The following is a 21988-nucleotide window of genomic DNA, read 5'->3' as shown; positions in this document are numbered from 1 at the left end:
TCTGTTGTTGGGGCTTCACAAATAGGAATTGAGACCAACTAATAGCCGGGAACCAGCCCTCAATATTTATTGGTCAGACTTGGAGTTTCTTTTAATTCTCACGGCACAATTTAATGGCTGCTGCGGGAATGTTTGAAAGTTGGAGAGACATATAAAGAGGAAGAGGTATCAATTATGTGCCAGATCAGTTTGGTGTGTGAGTTTATTTAATTGAGATGTATGGATTTTAAATAATTTAGCAGTTAGATATTAGCCTCCTCCAGGATTTGATTTGTCAACAGCACAGACATAGACACAAGACAGTGGCATCCAAACTGTCAGGGTAATAGAATCTGTAACTCCAGTGTCAAAAGAGATTATAGGCATGAATGACTGTATCCCATTCTAGCCCAGAGGACTTCTGTAGGCAGTGACATGAATACCGAATCCCACTACGATTGCCATTTTGATCGAATGACTGTTGAGAGTTGTCCAAATGTCTCTAATAAAATTCAGGTTTTATAAATCTTCCAAACAGCATCAGATTCTTCTGGGAGAGTTGCAGTGGAATATAGTGAGAAAGAAACCTAAATAGAGAAACAAAGGAGTACTCATGCAAGTTGAAAGCTACCTTTTAACGGTGGATGCTACAAGGGAAAGGTGGCTTCTTTGGAAGAGAACATTCTCATCTGGGAAAATCTGTTGTTGGGGATTCACAAATGGAAGGGCTTCCCAACAGAGACCAGAACTGGGAGTTATTGTCCAAAGTCCCTGCTGGAACCAGAAGTTTTTAAACTCTGTTATGGCAAAGCAATAGTGACCCAAAGTTGGAACAGCCCCTTGAATATTAGGATCCTTCACTTCTCAAGGTCATAATTTTAGTGATATATCAAAGTACCAAAATTTTGAAAACTCCTAACCATCACCTCCTCAAAGTCTCTTTTTCTCTCTTTCCTAGGAGAAGTGGTGTTTCTGGTTCCGATGCCTGCAGATGATTCTGGGCTAGGATGGCAGTCTTTGACCAGTGAAAGTGTAGCTACCCCAACCAGCACTTTCACCCAGCAGGACATCAACGAAGGCGTCATTTGGTATAGGCACTCTGGAGCTGAGACAGAGAGCGACTCGTTCCGCTTCCAGGCATGTTATACCATCATTATGTAACAAGTACTTTTATTTGGGCCTGTTTTATCCACAGAACTGTTGGAATTTCTTTTCCGTGTTAGAAGTCACCCATCATAAACACCACAATTCCACACCTTTTGTTAGACCATTATAAGGTAGCAACAGGTAGTCCCCAATTTAAGAACATGTTCTATTCCCAAGGTCTGTCCTTAAGTTGAATTTGTATGGAAGCCGGAATAATATTGTATAAGTAGTATTGTGTATTTAACTTGAATCATTGTGTATTTAACATGAATTTTGGTACAAATTTTGCTACAATAGGCTGCGTTCTTAACTATGGGTTGTCTGTAAACCAGGTGTTCTTAACCCAGGGGCTACCTGTACTTACAACATCCTGCAGACATGGTTATCAGCGATGGAGCCCAAATTATCTATCTCCCAAAAATGTTCCTCCTCTTTGCTCAGAAGTCTAATCTGGCTTATACCTGCAGCATTTTGTATGTTTGCTTTACCTCATAGGAGTTGTTGGCACTGAGGAGGCAATTAAGATAATTTCTGAGGTAATTAGCATAAATGATAAAGAGGAAATATGGAAAGGCTGGATGTTGAACCAGCTCCTTTTTAAATTAATAGCTCGATCGTTGTATACATTTTTCAATTCGCAGCATGACTGAAGGGAAGGTTGTACTTTGGAGTGTTTTGGAGAACTACCTTGTTATTGTGGGGATAATTATATAGTTTAAACTCTGTGTGTGTATGTGTGCATGTGTGTGTGTGTGTGTGGAGGGAGGTGGAGAGAAGCTGTGCGTAGCTGTATTCTATCACAAAACAATAATCCATCTGTCAGGCTCCTGATGAATGGATAGCGACTGCTGAGAAAATGCAGATGGATGATTTTTATTAACATTCTGGGAACTGCATTTCCAGTGACCTCTAGCAGAATAGATCTCCCCAAGCTCAGTTATATATCTGTCATTTACTTCCCCTTTCCCTTGCCGTTTCCCAGGTGTTTGCTTGACAAATCCTTGGCTGCCATCTAGGAAACTGAGTGTTGGGATCTCGGGTTCTTTCTAGAAGGGGGAAGTACTCCACATTACACTTCTTTCACATCGCAGCAGAGGACGGTCTCTCCCTGTTGCCATGTATTGATTTCTTTGTCATCGCTTGGGACAGAACTTCTGAAATCTTCTGTCTATTCAGGGAATACCTTGCATAGCCACTTATCTGCTGTGGGAGGAGGGAGGGTAGGACACATTCTGATAAGGCACAGTGGTGGTGGTATTTATTTATTTATTAGTAATTTATTAAATTTATTATAGCCGCATACTCCAGAGGACTCTGGGTGGTTTATACTATCCATAAAGTAATTAAAAGACAATTAAAAAACACATACACCAAGACAGGGCAGCCTGGACAAAAACAATCATACCATTAAAAATGATAAAAACGTGATAAAAACGCAACAGGAGCTTGTGGGTATCTTAATCCCAAGCCTGGGAACAGAGCCAGGTCTTAAGGAGCTGCAGGAGAGCGGGTGCCATCTGTATCTCTAGGGCAACTTTAAGATGGGTTGGCTTCAAATCCTTGGCACCAGCTGATTGGGTGCAGGGGTCAGAGGGAGGTGGGAAAGAGGTCAGGGATTCCTTCCTTCCTTCCTTCCTTCCTTCCTTCCTTCCTTCCTTCCTTCCTTCCTTCCTTCCTTCCTTCCTTCCTTCCTTCCTTCCTTCCTTCCTTCCTATATATAATATAGTCTTGTGCCGTTTGCCTCCCCTCACAACCCTCAGGAGAGCAATGGTGACAACTCCTCCTCCTCAGCTGACCAGCAGAACTGCCTGCCACTTTGCTGGGAGGAGGTGGAACAAAGGGAACCATGGACCATGAGGAAAACTGCACCCCTGCTCCCCCATTCTGACATATCTCCAAGAGCCCCCTCCCTTGAGGGAGGAAGAGGGCTCACCAGTCAACCCCCCTCAGTCAGCCCTACCTTACTGGCAGGAATCCAAGTTGCTCCCCTATCCTTCCCTCAATGCCCACAGCTGTTAAGAAATTTCAATCTCTGCCTTGTTTCCAAAGCAGCCAATTGCCAGTCGCCCATGAGGCCTTGTCGCCAGCCGATCGGGCGCAGGATACAGGGAGGTGGGAAAAAGGTCAGGGATACACCCATGACAATCATGACCTGGTTTGAGCACAGTGGCGCAGCAGCACAGCAGTGCTGAAGAGCCACAAATTTCCCAAATTTCAATCCGACAGGAGTCATGGGTCCTGAATTTTGGATACATTCTGTAAGTTAGGCCATTTGAGGTATCTTGATTCAAAAATTGTTGCCCTGTGACACACCATTTTGCCCAGTTGAAGGTCACAGACACAAGGATTTTACTAGTATATAGATGACCTGCAGCTTGAATTGCACCCAGAAGCCTAGTGGCAACAATGCAGATTCCAAACTCATGGGCATAATGAGAATTGCCTGATACTGCTTATGTTACTGCATTCTAAACCATCTGTTGCTTCTAAATATCTTCAAGGGCAGCACCATGTAGAGTACATTCCAGTTATCCAGTCATGAGGTGAGATATTCACATAAGATGCAGTGGCCTCTGCAGACAACTGCAATGATGCCCATCAACAGCAAGGGCCACCATCATATCCTGACATCTGATGCAAATGTGCATGTTTTAGTGTTGGTGTGATGGTGTCATGCCTGGGATATCATTTGCCCTCCTTGCCCCTCCCTGGCAGATAACCATGGTAAGGCATTCCATCAGGCACTTTTTCTGATTTATTTGGATTGAAGCTCTTACCATTTCCACCAGAATAGTTACATTCCTTGGGGAGTCTTGGAGTTGTAAAATCCATTTTAGGAGCTTTATGCTTGGAAAGGCTATTTTAAAGGCATGGCCAATTGTCTTGGTGCTTTGAGTTAGTTGGGGTGCATCCAGTCATTATCTTGGGTTGCAGGAGATTCATAAGCGTGGGCCTTCCATTACTGATTTTCTCATTACTAAGTCCCTAATAAACCAGCTTAGCATAAGTTTGGTGAAGTTCATAGATGGAGCTAATCCGTAATATAGACAGCCAGTTTGGAGGCACCAGGAAACCCCTTGGAAATGGGAAGGAATGAAGCTCAAATCCTGAATATCTGAGTTCCATTCCTTCCCACCACTCAGGGAAATCATTGGTGGGGCTGGAGGAACAGAGCTCAGATCTTCAGGATTTGAGCTCTATTCCTGCACATTACCACATCCTCTCTGCTTGCAACCTTCCCCGCCAGTTTCCAATGGGGAACCTGGCAGAGAAGATTGCAAATGGCGATCACATGATCGTGGGGCGCTTGGCAACTGGTCATAAATGTGAGGCGGTTGCCAAGTGCCCAAAATGTGGCTATGTGACCGTGGGGAGGGGGGCAATGTTTTACGATGGCTGGCAAAAAATGACTTACATTTTTATAGCTTACAGCTTCAAAAATGAATGTATTTAAAGATTGATTCTATAATTATTGTCTTATATAATTTATCTAACTCATTTGCATCTAATTTTTCTTCTTAAAATTAGGATGATTATCATTATGTCAGCAATCTACACAATAAGTTTTTCTCCATACCCAGCTGTATTTTTTATTTATTTATTTATTTTTTTGCTGTGGCTTTCTTTTTAAGCGCTTTTAAAAATGAAATCTTTGGTTCATTGTTTTGGGGGGAAATAAATATTTTTCTTAGACTTTAGTTCTACAAATAGTTCAGGATTAATCCTAATTAAAATCCCAACTCCTCTGGTATATTAGAATATCTCGCATTGCAGAGTTGATTTAATCAATAGCACATTTGAGAAGGAAGCAAATTATTTAGGGAATTATATCAAAGACAGGCCAACATTATTTTTCCTGTGATTATTTATATATTTATTTGGAGCATCAGAACAACAAACATTCACCCCACATCTGTAATAAAATAGTTCCTGTTATAGGTGTTACACGTTCAACAGCCTAACACAAAAGGAAAGTGGATTGGGAGAGAGAAGGAAAAATATTAACTGGCATTTTAGTTTTGCAAGTAGGAGTCAAAAGTTGTTGGGTTCTCAATGGATCAGCAAGGTGTTCCAGCATTTTCTGCAGCTGAATGGCTTGGCTTCTGCCTGGAGATAGTTGATGGAAGCTTTCTCTTGCTGATGGGGGCTCTTCTTTCCTTCTCTCCTTCCCTGGACCTTATAGAATATTAGACACATTTGGAATAGCTTCAGGCACTGTAACAAAATCTGGATCTGACAAGAACTGAGGTCTTGGAAAGGAAACAATGAAGATGAATCTGTTGCTAAAAAGCTTGCAACTGTCCATATGCTGAAAGTAGACCTTAGTTGGTTCTTAAGTTCTCTTACTCAAAATGTTTTGCCTTTTGAAGAAATGATGTTGCAGAAATTGTTTACAAGAGAACAAGAAACCCAGGTAATCTTTCTGCTCCAGCAATCTTGAACTGCACTATAAACCTGTCACGAGTTATAAAAGTCTCACTGCATCTGTTTGTGTAATGCCATATTTGCAGGTCTCTGGTGCAGGTTCTCCACAGGCCCATCTTGAGACCCACCTGTTCAACATTGCCATCTTACCTTCAAGCTTGGAGTCACCTGTGTCCTCCCCCAGGTCTTCTTTTCACATGACTGTAAGTCCAGAATTACATTTCTCCAAGAATGCATGTTTCTTCAAAGGGGGTCACTGATAACAGAGCTGCATTTCAATTTTTATTTCTGTTTTTATAGATTTAAAGAGAGATTTCCAAGTGAGGAAGACTAGACGACTGAGCTGTTAATTTAATGAGGTCTGAGCAACCAATTCATTCCATGTGATTGATTCTCAGACTCTTTATTTCTGGGTATATCACGTTGACAAGTATTATTCAGAATTTAGCCAGGCTGCTACTTAGAAAGTTCTCCTTTTCATCCAGAATGGATAACCATGTTAAGAAAAGCAACTTTGCGGGGCCACATTTGGAATTTTGAGAGTATGTCGTGGATAGTCTCCCAAAGTGGCTATCAAGAGGAAATTTCCTATTTTCTTGTAGGCATGATAAGTCATAAAAACCCATTAATTTATTTAACAAATGTATACATTGCTGAAGGCAGACTGTTGAGGTAGCTTCCCACCACTTTCTTGACCATCTCTTTTTTCTGGGTGAAGGGTTCAGGGTTGGAGCCACCTACCATTTTTATTTCCTAAAAAAGCCTAGAGGACCTCAGTGATAAAGCCTGCTAGAAGCTGGATGATGCCTCCCCAGTCATATTGGTGTCCTTGAAGATCATGGCATCTATCCTGATTTCTGCCTATAGCATGTTGGGCATTGTGAGAATTGAATAATATTATATGCTTTTATTATAAAATTATACAAGCTTTTGAATGGGAAAGTGTGAAGGAACTAGGGCCATCCATGGGGAGAGGGTAGTCAAAAAAATCAAGATGGCATCACAATCATTTCATTGTGAGTGCTCTTTTGACATTTGGATCCTACCCTCCATGGATGCCCCAGGAAGGGGCCTCATTTTTCATTATCTTCTTCATAAAAGGGAATTGGTTCCTTCTCCATCATATACATAGTTTAGTTTAGTGGGATTGAATAGGGTTGGGGAGACCCAGATTCTGGGCTACTCCCTACCTCTCAGCCTATTAACCTATCTTAAAGGGAAGTTGTTTTGGAGAAAATTGGAGTAAGGAGGACTGTTTACATCACCTTATGCTCCTGGTGGATAGATGGAATGTGTTTCTAAGAAATGAATTAGTAAATAATTCAAGGTTGTGTATTTTCTTTCTGAATCAGAAGAATGCATGTGGTGCTAAGTCTATCCATTGAAAAAAATCAGTGTGAGTGACATCCATAGAGGTCCAGTAAAGGTTAGCAAATTTCTAGCACTTGGAAATCTTTGGTGAAGTTAATCTGCCTTGGAGTCTTTCGAGGTAATCATTTTCAGTGCTGACACATAACTCCCTTTCTCTAAACTGCCTGGTTCCTTCCATACAAAGAACTTTACCATATGAAATTTTAAAAGATTATAATGCTACTTCATTCCACCAATATACTGCAATCAGTATGATTTTTTAAAAAAATGTATGATGTGCTTAAATACCGCATGAGCAGTGTTATAAGCATGCAGAAAGTTTAACCCAACTAGTTTTCTTGGCAACAGCACTGTATGGAAGTACTTTGCTATTTCCCTTCCCCTGGATGTTTTTTTCAACTTCTTAGCTTTCCCTGTAGCCCTGGAATATCCTCTTATCTCTTTGAGATCGACATTCAGATCAGAACTCTTGATCACTGACATTCGTCTGAACTTTTTGAAAAGCGTTTTGGATGGGGAGGGCAAATGGGGTGGAGAAGCAGAGGTCAAGAGGATGCTTCACTATATCCTCACTGGCAATAGTACCTTGAAAGATGATTTGAGCCCTCTGTGCAGTTTGATTTAGAATGACAATAGATGGGTTTGGTGTCCACTGCAATTTTGATCCAGGAAGACCATCCATTGTGGTCTTCCTGGTTCAATCATCAGCCACTGTGCTGTTACTTACCTGTCAGTGTAATGTAAGGGCTGGCAATGAGGTGCATGGTATCCATGGAATTCATCCCCAAGAAAGAACAATGTCATTAAAAAAAGGCTGAACTCTTGTGAGATCATAAAATCTCCTATGATTTCAGGTTCTCTTGAGATTTCAGGAGAGAAGACCAGAATGTTATGAGATTTGAAGGTGGGAAGGTTGAAATCTTTGGAGGTTTGGTGCTCTCATAAGATTTTAGCCATATTTTAATATGTTTCTTTAAAGAATTATTATTATTTGACACTAGCACCATCAAGCAAAATTGCACAATGGTGCCCAGCACTTGAAAAAGTTGCAAATCCTTGGCATCTCATGTAGCTTAGATTATAGCCTGTATATGTACCATGGAAAAATGATTGCCTTGCTGTCTAATGTTAATTGGGTGGATGTGGGAGTGAGGGAACAAGGGGCAGGAGTCAAACCTCTTTTCAATGAATGGCATCTGACTCTTGAAGGGGACTTTTGTAAGATTGCCTACATAATTTAATGAATGCAATTTTCAGTCATGATTTATCGCTCCTTCTCTCTCTGACTTCTTCCCTCCCTTTTTTAAAGAGTGTTTCTATATTCTTGCCTTCCCTCTCTCTGCCTCCTTCCCTCCCTTCTTTCTAAGAGTGTTTCTATATTCTTGCCTCCATGACTAACTGAAGGTCAGACAATGTCATGCTTGTTAAAGACCTGTATGTTAGATTTGGAAGTCTGTTGGAACAATATATGGATTATACTGATTCTGATCAGCTCTATTGCTCATTTGTTCTGGCTCCTAAACCGCTTGGTCTTGGTGGCAGAAGGGTTGGATTAGGACCAGTGAGACCCAGGTTCAGGTTCACTCTCAGCCATGAAGCTCACAAGGTGACTGTGGGCCAGTCCATCTGTCTCAGACCAACTTCTTGTTGGAAAACATTTGAGGAGGGAACATTATGTATACCGCCTTGGATGGATGGATGGATGGATGGATGGATGGATGGATGGATGGATTGCACTTATATGGCTGCCTATCTCATATGATGACTCTAGGTGGCTCACAACACTCCATAAAAAAACATGGTTAAAAACAAAAGTATCCTTCGCCCCAGGTGCCAGACCAATCATCCTTGCAGTTCAACTCCCATCCTAGCGCAATGCTTGGGAGAAGAGCCAGGTCTTCACAGCCTGGATTCCTGGAGGAAAGGCAGAGTATAAATAAATATATATTATTTATTTGGTAAATATATATCTCTTTCAGGCACTAGAAGATCGTGTGACACCTATTCAGCCACATCACCTTTCCTTTATCAACTCGCAAATTCCAAGTGAGGAAATCATATACAATGTGACTGTACCCTTGCCTCCAGATCAAGGCAAGATCATTTAATATAAAAAAAAATCTCTCTGCAATTGTTTTTACAACTGAAACTGGTAGGCTGGTAACCAGGCAGTGGGGAGGTTGGGTTGGAGGATATAGGAGTGGCTGAAGTATTTATAAAAAAAACCAGCTCAGGGGGAATTATTGAACTTTCTTTGGTCAAAGCTGAAGTGTTGGTAAATCAGACTGACTTGGATTAAGCAAAATTGTTAGCCTTCAAAACTGGGAAATAGAGACCAAATTTGAATTCATATACCTCGTTGTCTGGCACTTGTCAGGATGGTGAATTGAGGACCATAGGAAATGTAGGTTTCTGCAGAGCTATTGGGTGTCAGATTCTGGATGGAAGAGAATGCTCTGGCTGTGATTAAAATACAAACTGGGGAAGAATCACAAGGGCATAATATTCATATCATGTTTTAAGCAAGCTTCACAAGCTTCACAAGCTCCAAAGACTCATATTTACAACCTCCATAATAGAGATTTCAGTGACCATGAGCACTGCAAACCTTGGGTTCTAATTAGTCCCTTATAAAATCCACAGAAATACTGATTAGTTCATTAGAAATTAGCCAGCCACATTTATCAACATGTGTTAAGCCAGAAGGAATGGCTAGTTGATGGTTCAACCATTATTAAGTGAATGGGGGTTTAAGTGTGTTATGTGGACAAAGCCACTGTGAAGTCATGGACCTGTTAGCAGCACTTTGGAAGAACATAACTGCAGTCCTGTGTAAAACATATTTTGTAGGACTATAGTATTTTACTACTGTATTTATTTAACTTACAATTATAGGTTGTTTATAATCTGTGCAGGTTGAGCTAAGAAATAAATAAATTCTTTCTCCATTGCCACAGGGGTGGTGGAGCACAGGGACAAACCATTCTCCCCTGTAGCCTCTTTTACCCAAACTGACATCAACAATGGCAAAATTGTCTACCGTCCACCTAGTGCTGGATCACATATTAGGGAGTTGATGGAATTCTCCTTTGCTGGTAAGAAGTTAATCCACTGATTAGCACTCATTCACTGATTCCCATTCTCATCATTGTATGCCATACCTGCAGTAGAGCTAAGAGCTGGAGGGCATGGGCAAAAATACAGTTCTTCATGACAGCCTGGCTTTTTCTGGGATCTTCAGATTTGTTTTGAACAAATTTGAGTTGCTCTTTTAGAGATAGATGTCTCATTTATAGTAATTTGTGAACAGTTTTGAGAATAAATGCTATAGAAAAGAGCCAGAATTTTTATTTATTAATATGTATTAGTAACTGAAATGAACATCCAAGAATTGTAATAAAAGGTACAAACTTCTTGGAGAAGATGGTTCCAAGAGAGGAATCTTATGGAAGACAATATAAGACAAATTCAGGCTTGGCAGTAGGTAAAATGTTGGAATCTTCTTAAAAGATTCCAAATAAAATAATTTGGAAAAAAGTGCCAGTGGAAAAGAAGGGTGGAAATGTATTCATCAAGAGAAATAAGGAGTTGTTTGAAAATTTAGGATTGAAGTCTGAAAATTATGTACAAATGTTCATCGACACTTTGGATTTAAAAGAGAAGTAAGTGGGGGGAGAGAAATTCTTCAGAAAGATCAACATGAAGTGAAGAAATTGGTGTAGAAAAATCATAATACTGTTGCCTCTCCAACCAAATTATTATGTTCATATAGCATTATGAGAATTTGACTGATTGCTGACCCTTATGGAAACAATATTTGTTGGGGAGTAACAGTATGGATCAGGGAAAGTTGCTCGCGCTCTCTCTCTCTCTCTCTCTCTCTCTCACACACACACACACACACGCACACACTTTGTGACTATTTGCTTTCAAGTTGTATCCCTCATTTCTCATTGTTTCATGACCTTCTGAGCTTCATCCTACATGAAGACCAGGATGAGGAACCTATGATCTTCAGAAGTTTGTGTGTTACAATGATTACCTGACAAGGAAAATTTCCTGCATTTTTTCCCTATGATTTCTTGATGGGTGAGAAAGAACCTTCTTTCAAAATCTTTCAAGGAAAAAGAGAGCCTTGGAGAAATTTTCACGGATGTTCATCTTTAGTTGCGGAGTGGCCAAGAGGTGTATGTCAATGTTCAATTCTCACTATATGATCGTCACCCCAGAGTTTGTACCCTCTCTTTCTCCCCAACTTTGCATTAAATCCTAGAGACAGAATTCTGGAGGAGACCCCTCCCTTGGGCTTTTTTTAGTTGGAGAACAGGGTCAGCCAAGGAGGCTTCTGAGCAATAGAAAGATTTGGAACTGAAAACCACAGCTCCCCACCAGTAGCTTCTTCCATCCCCACCACTCAGTTCCAGAATGCTGTCCATAGGAATTGGAATTCTCAAACAGCCTGAGCGTAAGTTAGAAAACCCAAACCCTTTTTCACAGAGGGAAATAAACCTTTGAGAAATGGCAAAGCAGATTTCAGCATCTACTTGCTACAATTCCCACCATCCTCAGTCAACCTGGACAATGATGGGAATTATGAGCAATAAAGTTCAACAATATATGAAGGGTCTAAGACCCCAACTGTAAGAAAGCCAATTAACCCCATGGAAGATGCTGGATCAAATGCCTGTTTAAGGATCTATGACATTTTAAAAATCTTCTGCCAAAAGAGTATGTTTCTCATCCTCAAATCAAAGAATTATGATAAAGATAAATGATGTGGGAATGTGTTATGCTTTTACCCTAGAGTTATGGCAGAACTGTTATTTAGATGTATTTTTCAGAGATGCTTGGTGAATGCAGAACAAAAGGATGCTTCTGCTGGCCCTTCTGTTTGGTAGCAGAGTTTGTGCCAAGTCCAATATCCTGAGATTTAGGACTTCACAAAGGGAAACAATGAAGAATGGTTAAGCACCAGCGTCTTTATGACATGGCAATCCATTCCAGTTTGTTGGGGGAACGTTCATCCCGCCTGCAATGCAACCCACTCATAATTTTCCCATTCTCTCTGATATATGGCCGTCAGTGATTTGTTGGGCTACGTGTGTTTCACAATGAAATTTTACAGCAATTATATCACTAATCATCAGATTAGTATCAGTTCATGAATTAATATCGGCTCATGAAATTCCCTGGGCTCCTATCAAATTGCTTGGATCATTAGGCATTGCTTAGACATAATACCTTCGATGCATTACGGTGCAAACAGCTGCCATCTCTACAACAGCAAAGAGGTGTACGAAGCAATCTTCCAATAGGAACTGGAGTTCCTTATCAGGTAAAATGCTGTGTTTAGCCTGCTAGTGCTGAAACGCAGGGTGCGTAATCCATCAAGATGAATGAGAGCTGTACTGAAAGAATCTGCCAAAAGCTGAAACCTGGGCATTTTTCAAAAATACTCCTCTTTCTCACTTTTTAAAGATGTATTTTGTGTCAGCCTCTGTTATAAACAGGCCGAAGGTTTATAGCAAAAAAGTGTGTTTTTTTTTCCTGTGGTTAAAGTTCTGGGTTCTTTTTAAATAAGATCCCCAAAGATCCTGCAGCCTGGAGCAGAACTACATTTTATCTCCCCTCTCCCCACCTTGATTAAGGATAGCATAGCAAACTAGATGAGTTTATTACAGCAGAAGTATCCAGGAAGTCACACTCCCCATTTTGAGCAGTTCATATCCTTCAAAACCCATTTCGATAACTAATCATTGGCTGCCTTTTTATGACATTCCAGATCTGTCACCTTACTTTACCTAACACTACTCAGCATTATCAGCATCACTGGTAAAGTCTGAAAGACCTTGTAGTTCCAAAGGCCAGTGCTAAAACGTTTCTCTTTTTAAAGGAAATCATTTGAGAGAGGGGGTGTTTATTAAAGAGGCAGATCGATTATCTAAAAAACATGAGTGAGAATAGAAACAGTTCTTAGGGACTCTTTTATCCAGCTTCTGCTTTTCAAGGACTTTCAGCTAGAAATGCTAGAGAGATTAAAAATATACTTTATACAGGAAGAGGTGATTAGTTGACCTTGCCCAACATTGTCACAGTTGATCAGCTTCTGTCTGTCTGGTGTCTCTCTGGTGAATCAGGCAGGGAACATTGAACCATGAGACTGCAGTGCTTGTGTTCCATCACTGGACTGAGAAGATCGCTTTGTCTCGGAGATGCAGAAGGCTGGAGAATTTCTAGATGTAGGACCTTCTCAAACTCATGGAGACCCACCACACTTTGCTTCAAGATACTTGAAGCATTTTTAAATCTACCCGAATGTTTCCCTCTTATTAAAAACTGGGGTCTCAAATCTACCGAGATGCAGACAGTATTTCCAAATAGGGTTGGGCTTGTTTCTTTCCCCTTCCTCAAATTCTTTGTGACGTCACACGTGTAGTGGGTCAACTTACCTAACATTGTGCTTTTCCACACGCTGCAAACAATTGTGCTTTCCTAGTCTTTTCGTTTTCTCTAGGTCTTCCAGAATCAATCAACTTTCGTTTTACAGGTATGTGGACATTTGTTGCTCGTGACTCAAAGGGTGTATACTTCATTATATCTATTTTGAAGACATTCTGACCACCTAATAAATATGAAATGTAGGGCTGAAATAGGAGACTTGGTGATAGATCAAACATTTTCAAGCAGCTGCAAAGTTATTGGTGGCAGCATTTCACCTAGGTGGTGAAGAGTTTGCAAGCGAATCGCCTTTTCTTTTTTCACCTGGATTTCTTCTTCTCAGCTCCTTTCCTCCACAGTGTGTCCACCTAAGTCAAGGGGAATATAGAAAAAAGTGCTTATGCTGCTGATACAAGGCAATACTTAACCCTTCCCTTCCTGCTTCATTCCCCCCAGCAGTTCTCTCAATGTTTTTTCCCTATAGTACCATCCAGCTAAGGTACAGGAATATAAGGAAAAGGGTCCTTAATCTTCCCCCACCTTTGTAATGATATAAGGCAATCTTTTTCAAACTTGGCAACTTTAAGACATGTGGACTTCAACTCCCAGAATTCCCCAGCCAGCGTGCTTAAAGTTGCCAAGTTTGAATAACACTGATACAAGGGGATGCTTAATTCTTCCCCTCCTCTTTTCTTCTAAATGCATTACATCATAGAAGAAAGCTGAGCACCACCTGTTTTTGCTTATTACCTCATCTGTTTGGTAGCAGAGCAGATTCTAGACCTGGATCTGCCATCAAACATGTTTTAAGATACATAAATCAGTTTCCCACAGATAGTTATGTACCAAGTGTGTGCATGGCAGAGATAAGGGTATGGGAGAGGCAAATGCTGGATATGGAATACGTTACATTATAATAGAACTTTAAAAAAAAAATAATGCTGTTTGGAAGGAACTGAAAGACAGACTCATATTTTAGGGGCACATGGACACTTTCATTGATCCCATTTGCATGATGCGTTTAACTAAGGTCACGGGGAGGATTAGGGTATTGTGTGAACCCCCTAACCTAGTCAACTAAGTCTGGAAGTGCTGGTGTGGGTAGTTTTGCCTAGAGCATACTTTAATCTTATTGAGGCTTTATCAAACCCAACCCAACATTTTGGATTTCAGCCAATCATTTATTTCACATCCCAGGAAGGAAAGAATAATTTTAAGTCTGATTCTTTTATGCAACGTATTCACTCCAGTAATTTCTTTTAGTGTCGGATGGAGAACATGTAAGTCCTGAGATGGTGTTTACCATCCACTTGCTTTCCACTGATGTAGAGCCTCCATTATTCCAGATTACTGCTCCAGTGCTTGAGGTCAGCCAAGGAGGCAAAGCTGCCATTGGTAAGGAAAGAGGGCTTATTCATCAATGGGCTTCAGGTACACACCATGCTATATTTGTAATTCATAACCGTAGCAGTTCAATTAGAGGACTTCCCATAAATTTCTTGGCACCAATCGAGGAACCCAATGTTCAGTGGAGGAATTAATCATTGATAAAAGGCCAGGGTCTGGAAACTCACTTTGCTATGAACATAAGCAAAGAAGAGAGGACATAAAACATAAATGAAGAAAACCATCTGGAAACATAACTCTGCATGGGATCCTTGTGAGTTTGAATCCTTTTGGAAGGAAGCATAATGGGTGAACTGGCCCTTACCTACAGTCATTTTTGTTTTAGGCTGACACATGAAGGTAACATCTGAACAGGCTATATCAACCAGTGCAACCAATTCAGTTTCCCAAGGGAATATTTGGCCTAGAGACCCATCTTCAAATGTGTGTATAGTAATTTTGTATAATGAAGTTCATTGGGAAATCTGCTCTTCTACAGTGGCTGAACTACAACTCACAGCAACCCAGATCTTATAATCAGTGTTATGACCAATTATTCTAATGCACCAATACCCGAAAGGCCACTGACTCCCCTGCTTGTGCTATAACCTGCCTATAAATTGCAGTCCGCTTGGCTATCAGAGGCTAAAAATCTAAATACACTTTGTTTCCCCCACTTCCACATTTGGATGGTTAAGGAATAAAGCTGACACTCAGTGATGGGCACATTGCTGCTGAAGATCTCATCTTTGAAGTGGTAGAGCCTCCCCACCATGGAGCTCTTCTCAAGCACAGCTCTGGATTCCTTGTCCACATGACAACAGGTATGCTTGGGGGAGGTTTCTCATGTTGTTTTGTCTCTGATCTTTTACATTAAAAGACAAGTCTGTTAAGAAAAAAAAATCCACTGAAGTGCAAAATGAATACTTACAGGTAGTCCTCGCTTAATGACCACAATTAGGACTGGCAACTCCATCACTAAACAAAGTGGTTGTAAGTGAAACATGTGACTGACAGGATTACAACCTCACTTCTGCTGTGGTTGTTGAGTGAGACATCACGTGATCATGACTTGCAATTTTACTGCTGGCTTCTCCATTGATTTTGCTTGTCGGAACCTGGTTGTAAAGCATACACATGGCAATGCTGCCAACATCGTAAATGTGAGGACTAGTTGTAAAGTTCATTTTTCAGCACCATCATAACTTTGAATGGTTGCTAAACAGGGCAGTCGTTGAGTGAGGTCTACCTATACTTTGTTGCAAGTGTTTTATTTTTGTAGAGAGTGATGGACCATGTACTGGTCATAAAATCACTCAGCCATCCCCAACCTGGTGTTCTCCAGATATACTTAGATTTCAGCTTCCAGAATTTCCAGCTAACATGGCCAAAACCCATGATTAGTCATTCATTCATTCGTACAACAGTATTATAACTCTTCCAATCCTGAAATACAGGGGTGATACAGTAAGAAAAGCATTGGGAAGCATAGGCTGAAACATCCCAGTGCTGCACTGTGTAGAACTTTAAAGATAACAACCAGCACTTTGAATTGGGGCCTGGAAGTCTATTGACAACCAGTGAAGCAACTTTAATAAAGGTGTTCTTCTGTACTGGTGGAGTTTGAGTTTGAGTTTTATTTACAATCAAAAGGCCCAAAAGCAGGTTACAAATATAATCTAAACTTGGCATTAGATAAAACAGTTTAACAAATAAAATATTTAATAAATATTACATAATGCACTTTAAATCCCAACTCATTGATTTGTTACTAAAAACCTTGTTTTTATAGCCATAGTTAAAAAGCTGGCTGTTGCCACTCTAATCTCAGGATTTTCAGTTATCTGGCCTATTTTAAAATCCAAACTAGGAAGAGTATGTACAAATTTTACTGGCAGATGAAAGTCCTGAGATACAGGTGGAGTTGCCCTGCCAATGATCTCAGCATTGTAGGTTGTACCAGCTGCAGCTTCTGGGAGATCTCTAAAGGGAGCTTCAAATAGGTCACATTGCAGTAGCCTAACAGGATGGTCCTCAGGGGATGAGTTTCTGAAGGCAGGGCCTCCTGGTCCAGTTGAGGTCCAACGTGGTTAGAGGACATCAGGTTGGAGAAGGTTGAACTAAGCTCTTAGCTTACCAATTTCCAAATCAGAATGTACAGGGATCCAGTTCATATGTTTTAATGCAGGGTTTTTCAAACTGGTTTCCTGAACACTGGATGGAATTCCTTGAGAGACTAAGGGCACATAAAATAAAATAAAAATATCAAACAATTTTGATATATAAAGTTGCATAAATAAATTAAAATAAGCAAAATTTTATTTCCAATGTCCTATCACCAGAGCTATGCCTTTTCATCAGGGGTTCCAAGAATTTTTTTAACAGGTTCCAGGGCCTGAAGAGTTGGAAAGCCTCTGTTTCAATGTACAAAAGAGAAAGTGACAAACAAAGAAGAAAAAAATACAATAAATCCCACCAAAAGTGGAGAAAGAAACAACGTAAGGGCTGTGCAGTGATCCGGATTTGAAAAGGAAAAAGTGATTCTGAGCTTTTGTTGACGTGTCCCAGGCATCTGTTTGCAATGCCTTGAGAAAGCCGCGTCCTGCTGCTTCCCAGCCACAAAAAAAGACACTCTTGGTTTAAGGAGGCACTAACAGGTGGGATGAGTGCACTAGGCGTGCTCCAAATCAGCTTTTCCTCCTTCAAATCCAGGTTGTTGGGCAGCTCTATAGTGTGTGTGTGTAATATAATATGTGTTTGATGGACTAAGTATCAGAAGAAAAAGACACTAAGCAGAGTTTCTACAGGGAGATTAGCTTTTAGGGCAAAAGGCCTTAGGGACCCTTAAGAAACCATTTTGGCAAGGATGCTTTTGCAGTGATGATTTTCTGGCCACGATCCAGGGTATAAAAGGCAAGGAAGAGAAAGCTTTCTCCTTTACCCTCACAGTGATGAGACAGAGAGCTGCTTTTAGTATTTTAAGCCTATCTGAATAAAGTGTTTTTACTCAGAGCCCCAAGGGCAGGGGAAGAGGGTGGGATGAGTTGGGGAAGTCTGTTCTATAAATGCCTTGGCTTTTTCCAAGGCTTCTTGACTTGAGCTTAGGGGATGTTGTCCATCTGTCCTCTGAACGGAGAACGTTCTTTTGGGGTTTGCTTCAAGTGGATATGCTGGAACTCAAATGTGCTCAGTTCCATAAACTGAAGTGACTGTCTTCTCAGTTGTTAGCCATTAAAGCAGAACTTCTGGACTGGCAAGGGGGAACCTTCTCTGTACATAGCTTTATTCCAGCCTTGAACAAAATTGGTGCCTCCCTGTTGCATTCAGGGATAATATGGTAAATTCACAGAGAGTACTGAGACCGAGGCACATTTCTACGTTTACTTAAGGGGAGTTTATCTTAACAGTATGTAAAGGAGGAAATTCTGATTCCAACCTTTCTTTCTGGGAAGGTGATACCTTCACATATGAGGAAATCACCAGGAACGCCTTGCATTATCTCCATGATGGCTCATCCTCAGAAGAAGACAGCATGGAAATTTCAGTAACTGATGGCAGCACCAAAGACATCTTTTTGCTCAGTGTGGAAGTAGCCCCAGTGGATGGTGATGGGCCAAGGTTGGATCCCAGCTGCTCGCTGAGTATCACTGTGGCTGGTAAAAACTCTGTGATCATCACTCGATCTCACTTTGCTTATATTGTAAGCATCTGATCTATTTTTGTTTTATATCTCAGCTTTAATCCGTATCTTAGTATATTGGTATGTTTGATATGTTCAGAGCAGTCATAGAGCTAGGGAGATAGAGAGGGTAGGGTTGCTCATTTAGACAGAAGGAAAGGGGGAAGAACAAAAGAAAACCACCTGGTTTGGTCTTCTTCCTATGATAGAGGTTTCTCGTGCAAAATTCAGCTTTTATTGGTATGAAGACAAACATGGTCACTTCTGAATTTTTGAAGTTCAGACTAAACTAAAGAAATCACTGAGTGTTCGGTTCAAAACTTGGCCAGTGAAGATCCAAGGGAATCCTAAGTTCAGAGCATTTTCTGAAACAGACATTTTCTTGTTTGAATTATAAAGTTTAGAGCAGCTTCTGAAATGACATTTTTCTATACCCTTGACAAACAGAAGGGCCGCTGGCAATCATGTGAATGAAGACAACCTCTTTGTGACTCTGGAAGGACTCTGGTGTGAGACAGCCCATTTCCTGCAAAGCTCTTGAGTCTTTTCTGGGAGCAAAAAGTTCTTTTGTTATAATGACTTCCCATGACTTGTACCTATGTCACAAAAGCAGAGTTGGAAGAGACCTGGAGGCTAACTTATACTTTAGCTACAATGGAAATAGCTGCAGTATCCTTGATATAAAGGTCGTCTAGACTGTTCATAATATTTTAAGGATAACCAACTACTTGTGACAGCTCAAAAGCATCTACTATTAATCAGGTTTTCTTAAGTTGAGATTGCACACAACATACTAGGGTAAAACAGAATTGGCTAATACATATTTCAGTATAGTTAACTGATAGCTCAATTATTTTGCAAACCTAGCCAATTGAATTAATTCAGTAAAACTGATCTATTGGGGTTGATACAATTTTAGCTGTTCCTGACTATTTTCACTCCTCCTGCTCTCAGTAGAAAACAGACCTGTTTTCTCTTCCTAAAACATTACAAGCATCTGAAAAATACTGCAATGCTTCTCTTTACTTGTCTGTATGCTCAACATACTTAGTTCTTTTGGTTTCTGAACCCTTCCCCACCTTGCTTGATCTTACCTAGGTAAGCACCCACTTTTCACTGTCCTTAATAAAACTAGATGAATGTGCCTAATACAGAATCAAGCAATAATTTCCTAACAGTATTTTTCTATTAAGGTAGCACAAGATTGTACTCATTTTCTATGCAGCCACATTACACTGATGGCTCACCTTTACCTTTCCTTACATTGTTTTTAGAAGTAGGATAATGGAATCTCAGAAATAACTATCTGGGTCTGAATGTGATGGATGGAACCTTTCCCAAGATTGGAGGAATTGCTCATTGTTTTTTATTTATATCAACCATCAAATCAATCATCGTTATCAAAAAGTGCATGGCCATTCAACCCACTACAGCACAACCAACACAAGCTATGAAAAGGATAACACTGCCATACTTCAAAAACATCTCAGAAACAACCAACAGACTATTACAACCACAGGGCATCATCATAGCACACAAACCAACTAAAGCCCTCCAAAACATCTTACGTAAACCAAAAGACTTGGTAGCCCAAGAAGAAAAAAACAGGAGTCATCTACAACGTACAGTGTAAGGACTATAACAGCTACTATGTAGAACAGACAGGCAGAAGGCTAGCAGAGCGCATCCATAAACACCAACTAGCAGTCAGAAGACACCATGAAAACTCCTTAATCTCACAACACATGGACAGATACCACCACAGTTTCAACTGGGAAACTGATCATGTTAAATCCAAAAATGCTAGGGAATTCCTGGAAGCTTGGTATTTAGACAAATCAGCCATCAATAGACACATAGAGATAAACCACATTTACACACCATTCAAAACAGATAATAAAAAAGCTAAGAAGGAAACAAAAAGACCAGAACACATCCTCTCCAGCAACCAACACCCAGATAAGCAGGGATTAACACCAGACAAACAGTCAAGCAGAGAACAATACCCTAATCAAGGAACTACCAAGGAGAAAACCATACCCTCTCCAAACTGGCAGGGTAAGCTACTGCATATAAGCAAGCAGGAAATCCCACATTCGCATGTGCTGATGATGTTACCTAGTTGGGTAATGAAACATCTGCAAGCAAACAGCCAAATTCAGAGAGCACCAAGCACTCCACAGTTCAACCCTGAGCTATAGAAATCCTCTTCTATATCAGTCATTCCCAGCATGGCATCCTCCACATGAGTTCAGACTACAACTGCAGTCCCAGAAAGTTGACAGGAAATTCTGGGATGTCCACTTCCTGTATAACTGAAGAATACTACATTGAGGAAGACTAGTTTATTTGGCTGGTGAATTTAAGTTAGGTCCTTTGCCTCACAACTCTATGGGCAAATGCCCACCATCTCAACTTGTTACTGGGAATAATCCAATGTCTACCTTATCGCATCCTATCCTATTCTCCCCTTTCTACTTCTCCCAGTATTGCTAAGCAATTTTTAAGTCCATCCTCTTGTAGCCAAAGTATGTGATTTCTCCTTGCTGATCATGGTTTCAAAGGGGTAGTTGGCCTTTGTTTAGTCCAGGACTAATTGATCGGTTCTTCTTGCAGACCATGGCATTCAGTCATTGTCTCCAAATCTATAATTGGAAGGCATCTGTGGTTGACGCATTACTACATCTCTTAGCTTGCAGTTAGTTGGAATTATCCTAGCTTTCTCTTGCTTACAGTCTGACAGAGGAAACATTGCCTGAGGCGGCACCAGGAAGCCAAAGGCAGCATCCTTCCTGCTGCTTGAAAAACATGTCTTGTTCTGACTTTAATGCAGGTGGAAACTTGGCCTGTTCTTTCTGGCATTTATGGAGCTGCTAACACAATCTGGGCACGTAGGCTGAGCTCTGTTAGCATTTTTATGTTTCACAGACAACAGCTGATCCTGGGCCAGCAAAGCAGTCCATGTGCAAAGAAGATGGCTGTAACATCAAAGACCCACATCCCCCTGAATGTTCCTGCTTGGCAAAAGTTTTAACTTTTTCTTCTGGCTTCTTCCTAAATCTTCAAAAGAGAAAGGCAGAAGTAATGAGTGCTTTCTTTCTGTACATTTCTGCCCATTACCATGAGGTAGAGATGACACGCAGAGGTGAAGGGAAATTAAGCTAATCTGAGAATCAGATGCCATGAAGCATCTTCAGTCTCCTGGCCCACCAGGTAGATCATGAGAAGTTGGTTGAGCTCTGTGCCTTTGGTTCCTACCCTAAAATGCTGTTTTTTAATTACACTGGCTGTTTGTAGAAGTATGTTTCCTGTGCAGAAAAGTCCAATATTCTCTTCAGTCCTTTATATGAAGTCTCCCTTTGTGCTCACTAGGTGTGATTGACCTGATTTTTCTTTTTTTAAATAAACAGCACAACATAAGAAAGTGAAATCCCAGTCTCTAGTGTTGTATTCACCAAGTCCAGATAAAGATCCTACAAGGATGGTAGAGGGGAGCTATTTGACCTTTTGGAAATGGGCATTGCCATCTTGGCAGCTGTGTTGTCAGTAGGCATCATGTCTCCT

General features: G+C 40.6%; 1 protein-coding gene across 2 annotated transcripts in view; it reads left to right on the top strand.

Moving 5' to 3' along the window:
- The window catches only part of FRAS1 (Fraser extracellular matrix complex subunit 1), a 312542-nt gene that overhangs the window by 221887 nt on the left and 68667 nt on the right, over positions 1-21988 (top strand). For both annotated transcript variants that reach the window (XM_088133146.1, XM_088133147.1), the window contains exons 30-37: positions 938-1116; positions 5637-5753; positions 8901-9015; positions 9879-10016; positions 13436-13468; positions 14623-14754; positions 15444-15569; positions 18198-18445. In XM_088133146.1, coding sequence (XP_087989272.1) covers positions 938-1116; positions 5637-5753; positions 8901-9015; positions 9879-10016; positions 13436-13468; positions 14623-14754; positions 15444-15569; positions 18198-18445 — 1088 coding nt within the window. The remainder of the gene's footprint in view (positions 1-937; positions 1117-5636; positions 5754-8900; positions 9016-9878; positions 10017-13435; positions 13469-14622; positions 14755-15443; positions 15570-18197; positions 18446-21988) is intronic.

This window comes from Python bivittatus, unplaced genomic scaffold (genome assembly GCF_059951505.1).
Source record: "Python bivittatus isolate LINGU-HERP-01145 unplaced genomic scaffold, Pbiv_v1 ctg000070_np1212, whole genome shotgun sequence".
Taxonomy (NCBI): domain Eukaryota; kingdom Metazoa; phylum Chordata; class Lepidosauria; order Squamata; family Pythonidae; genus Python; species Python bivittatus.
This window is presented reverse-complemented; position numbering and strand designations above follow the sequence as displayed.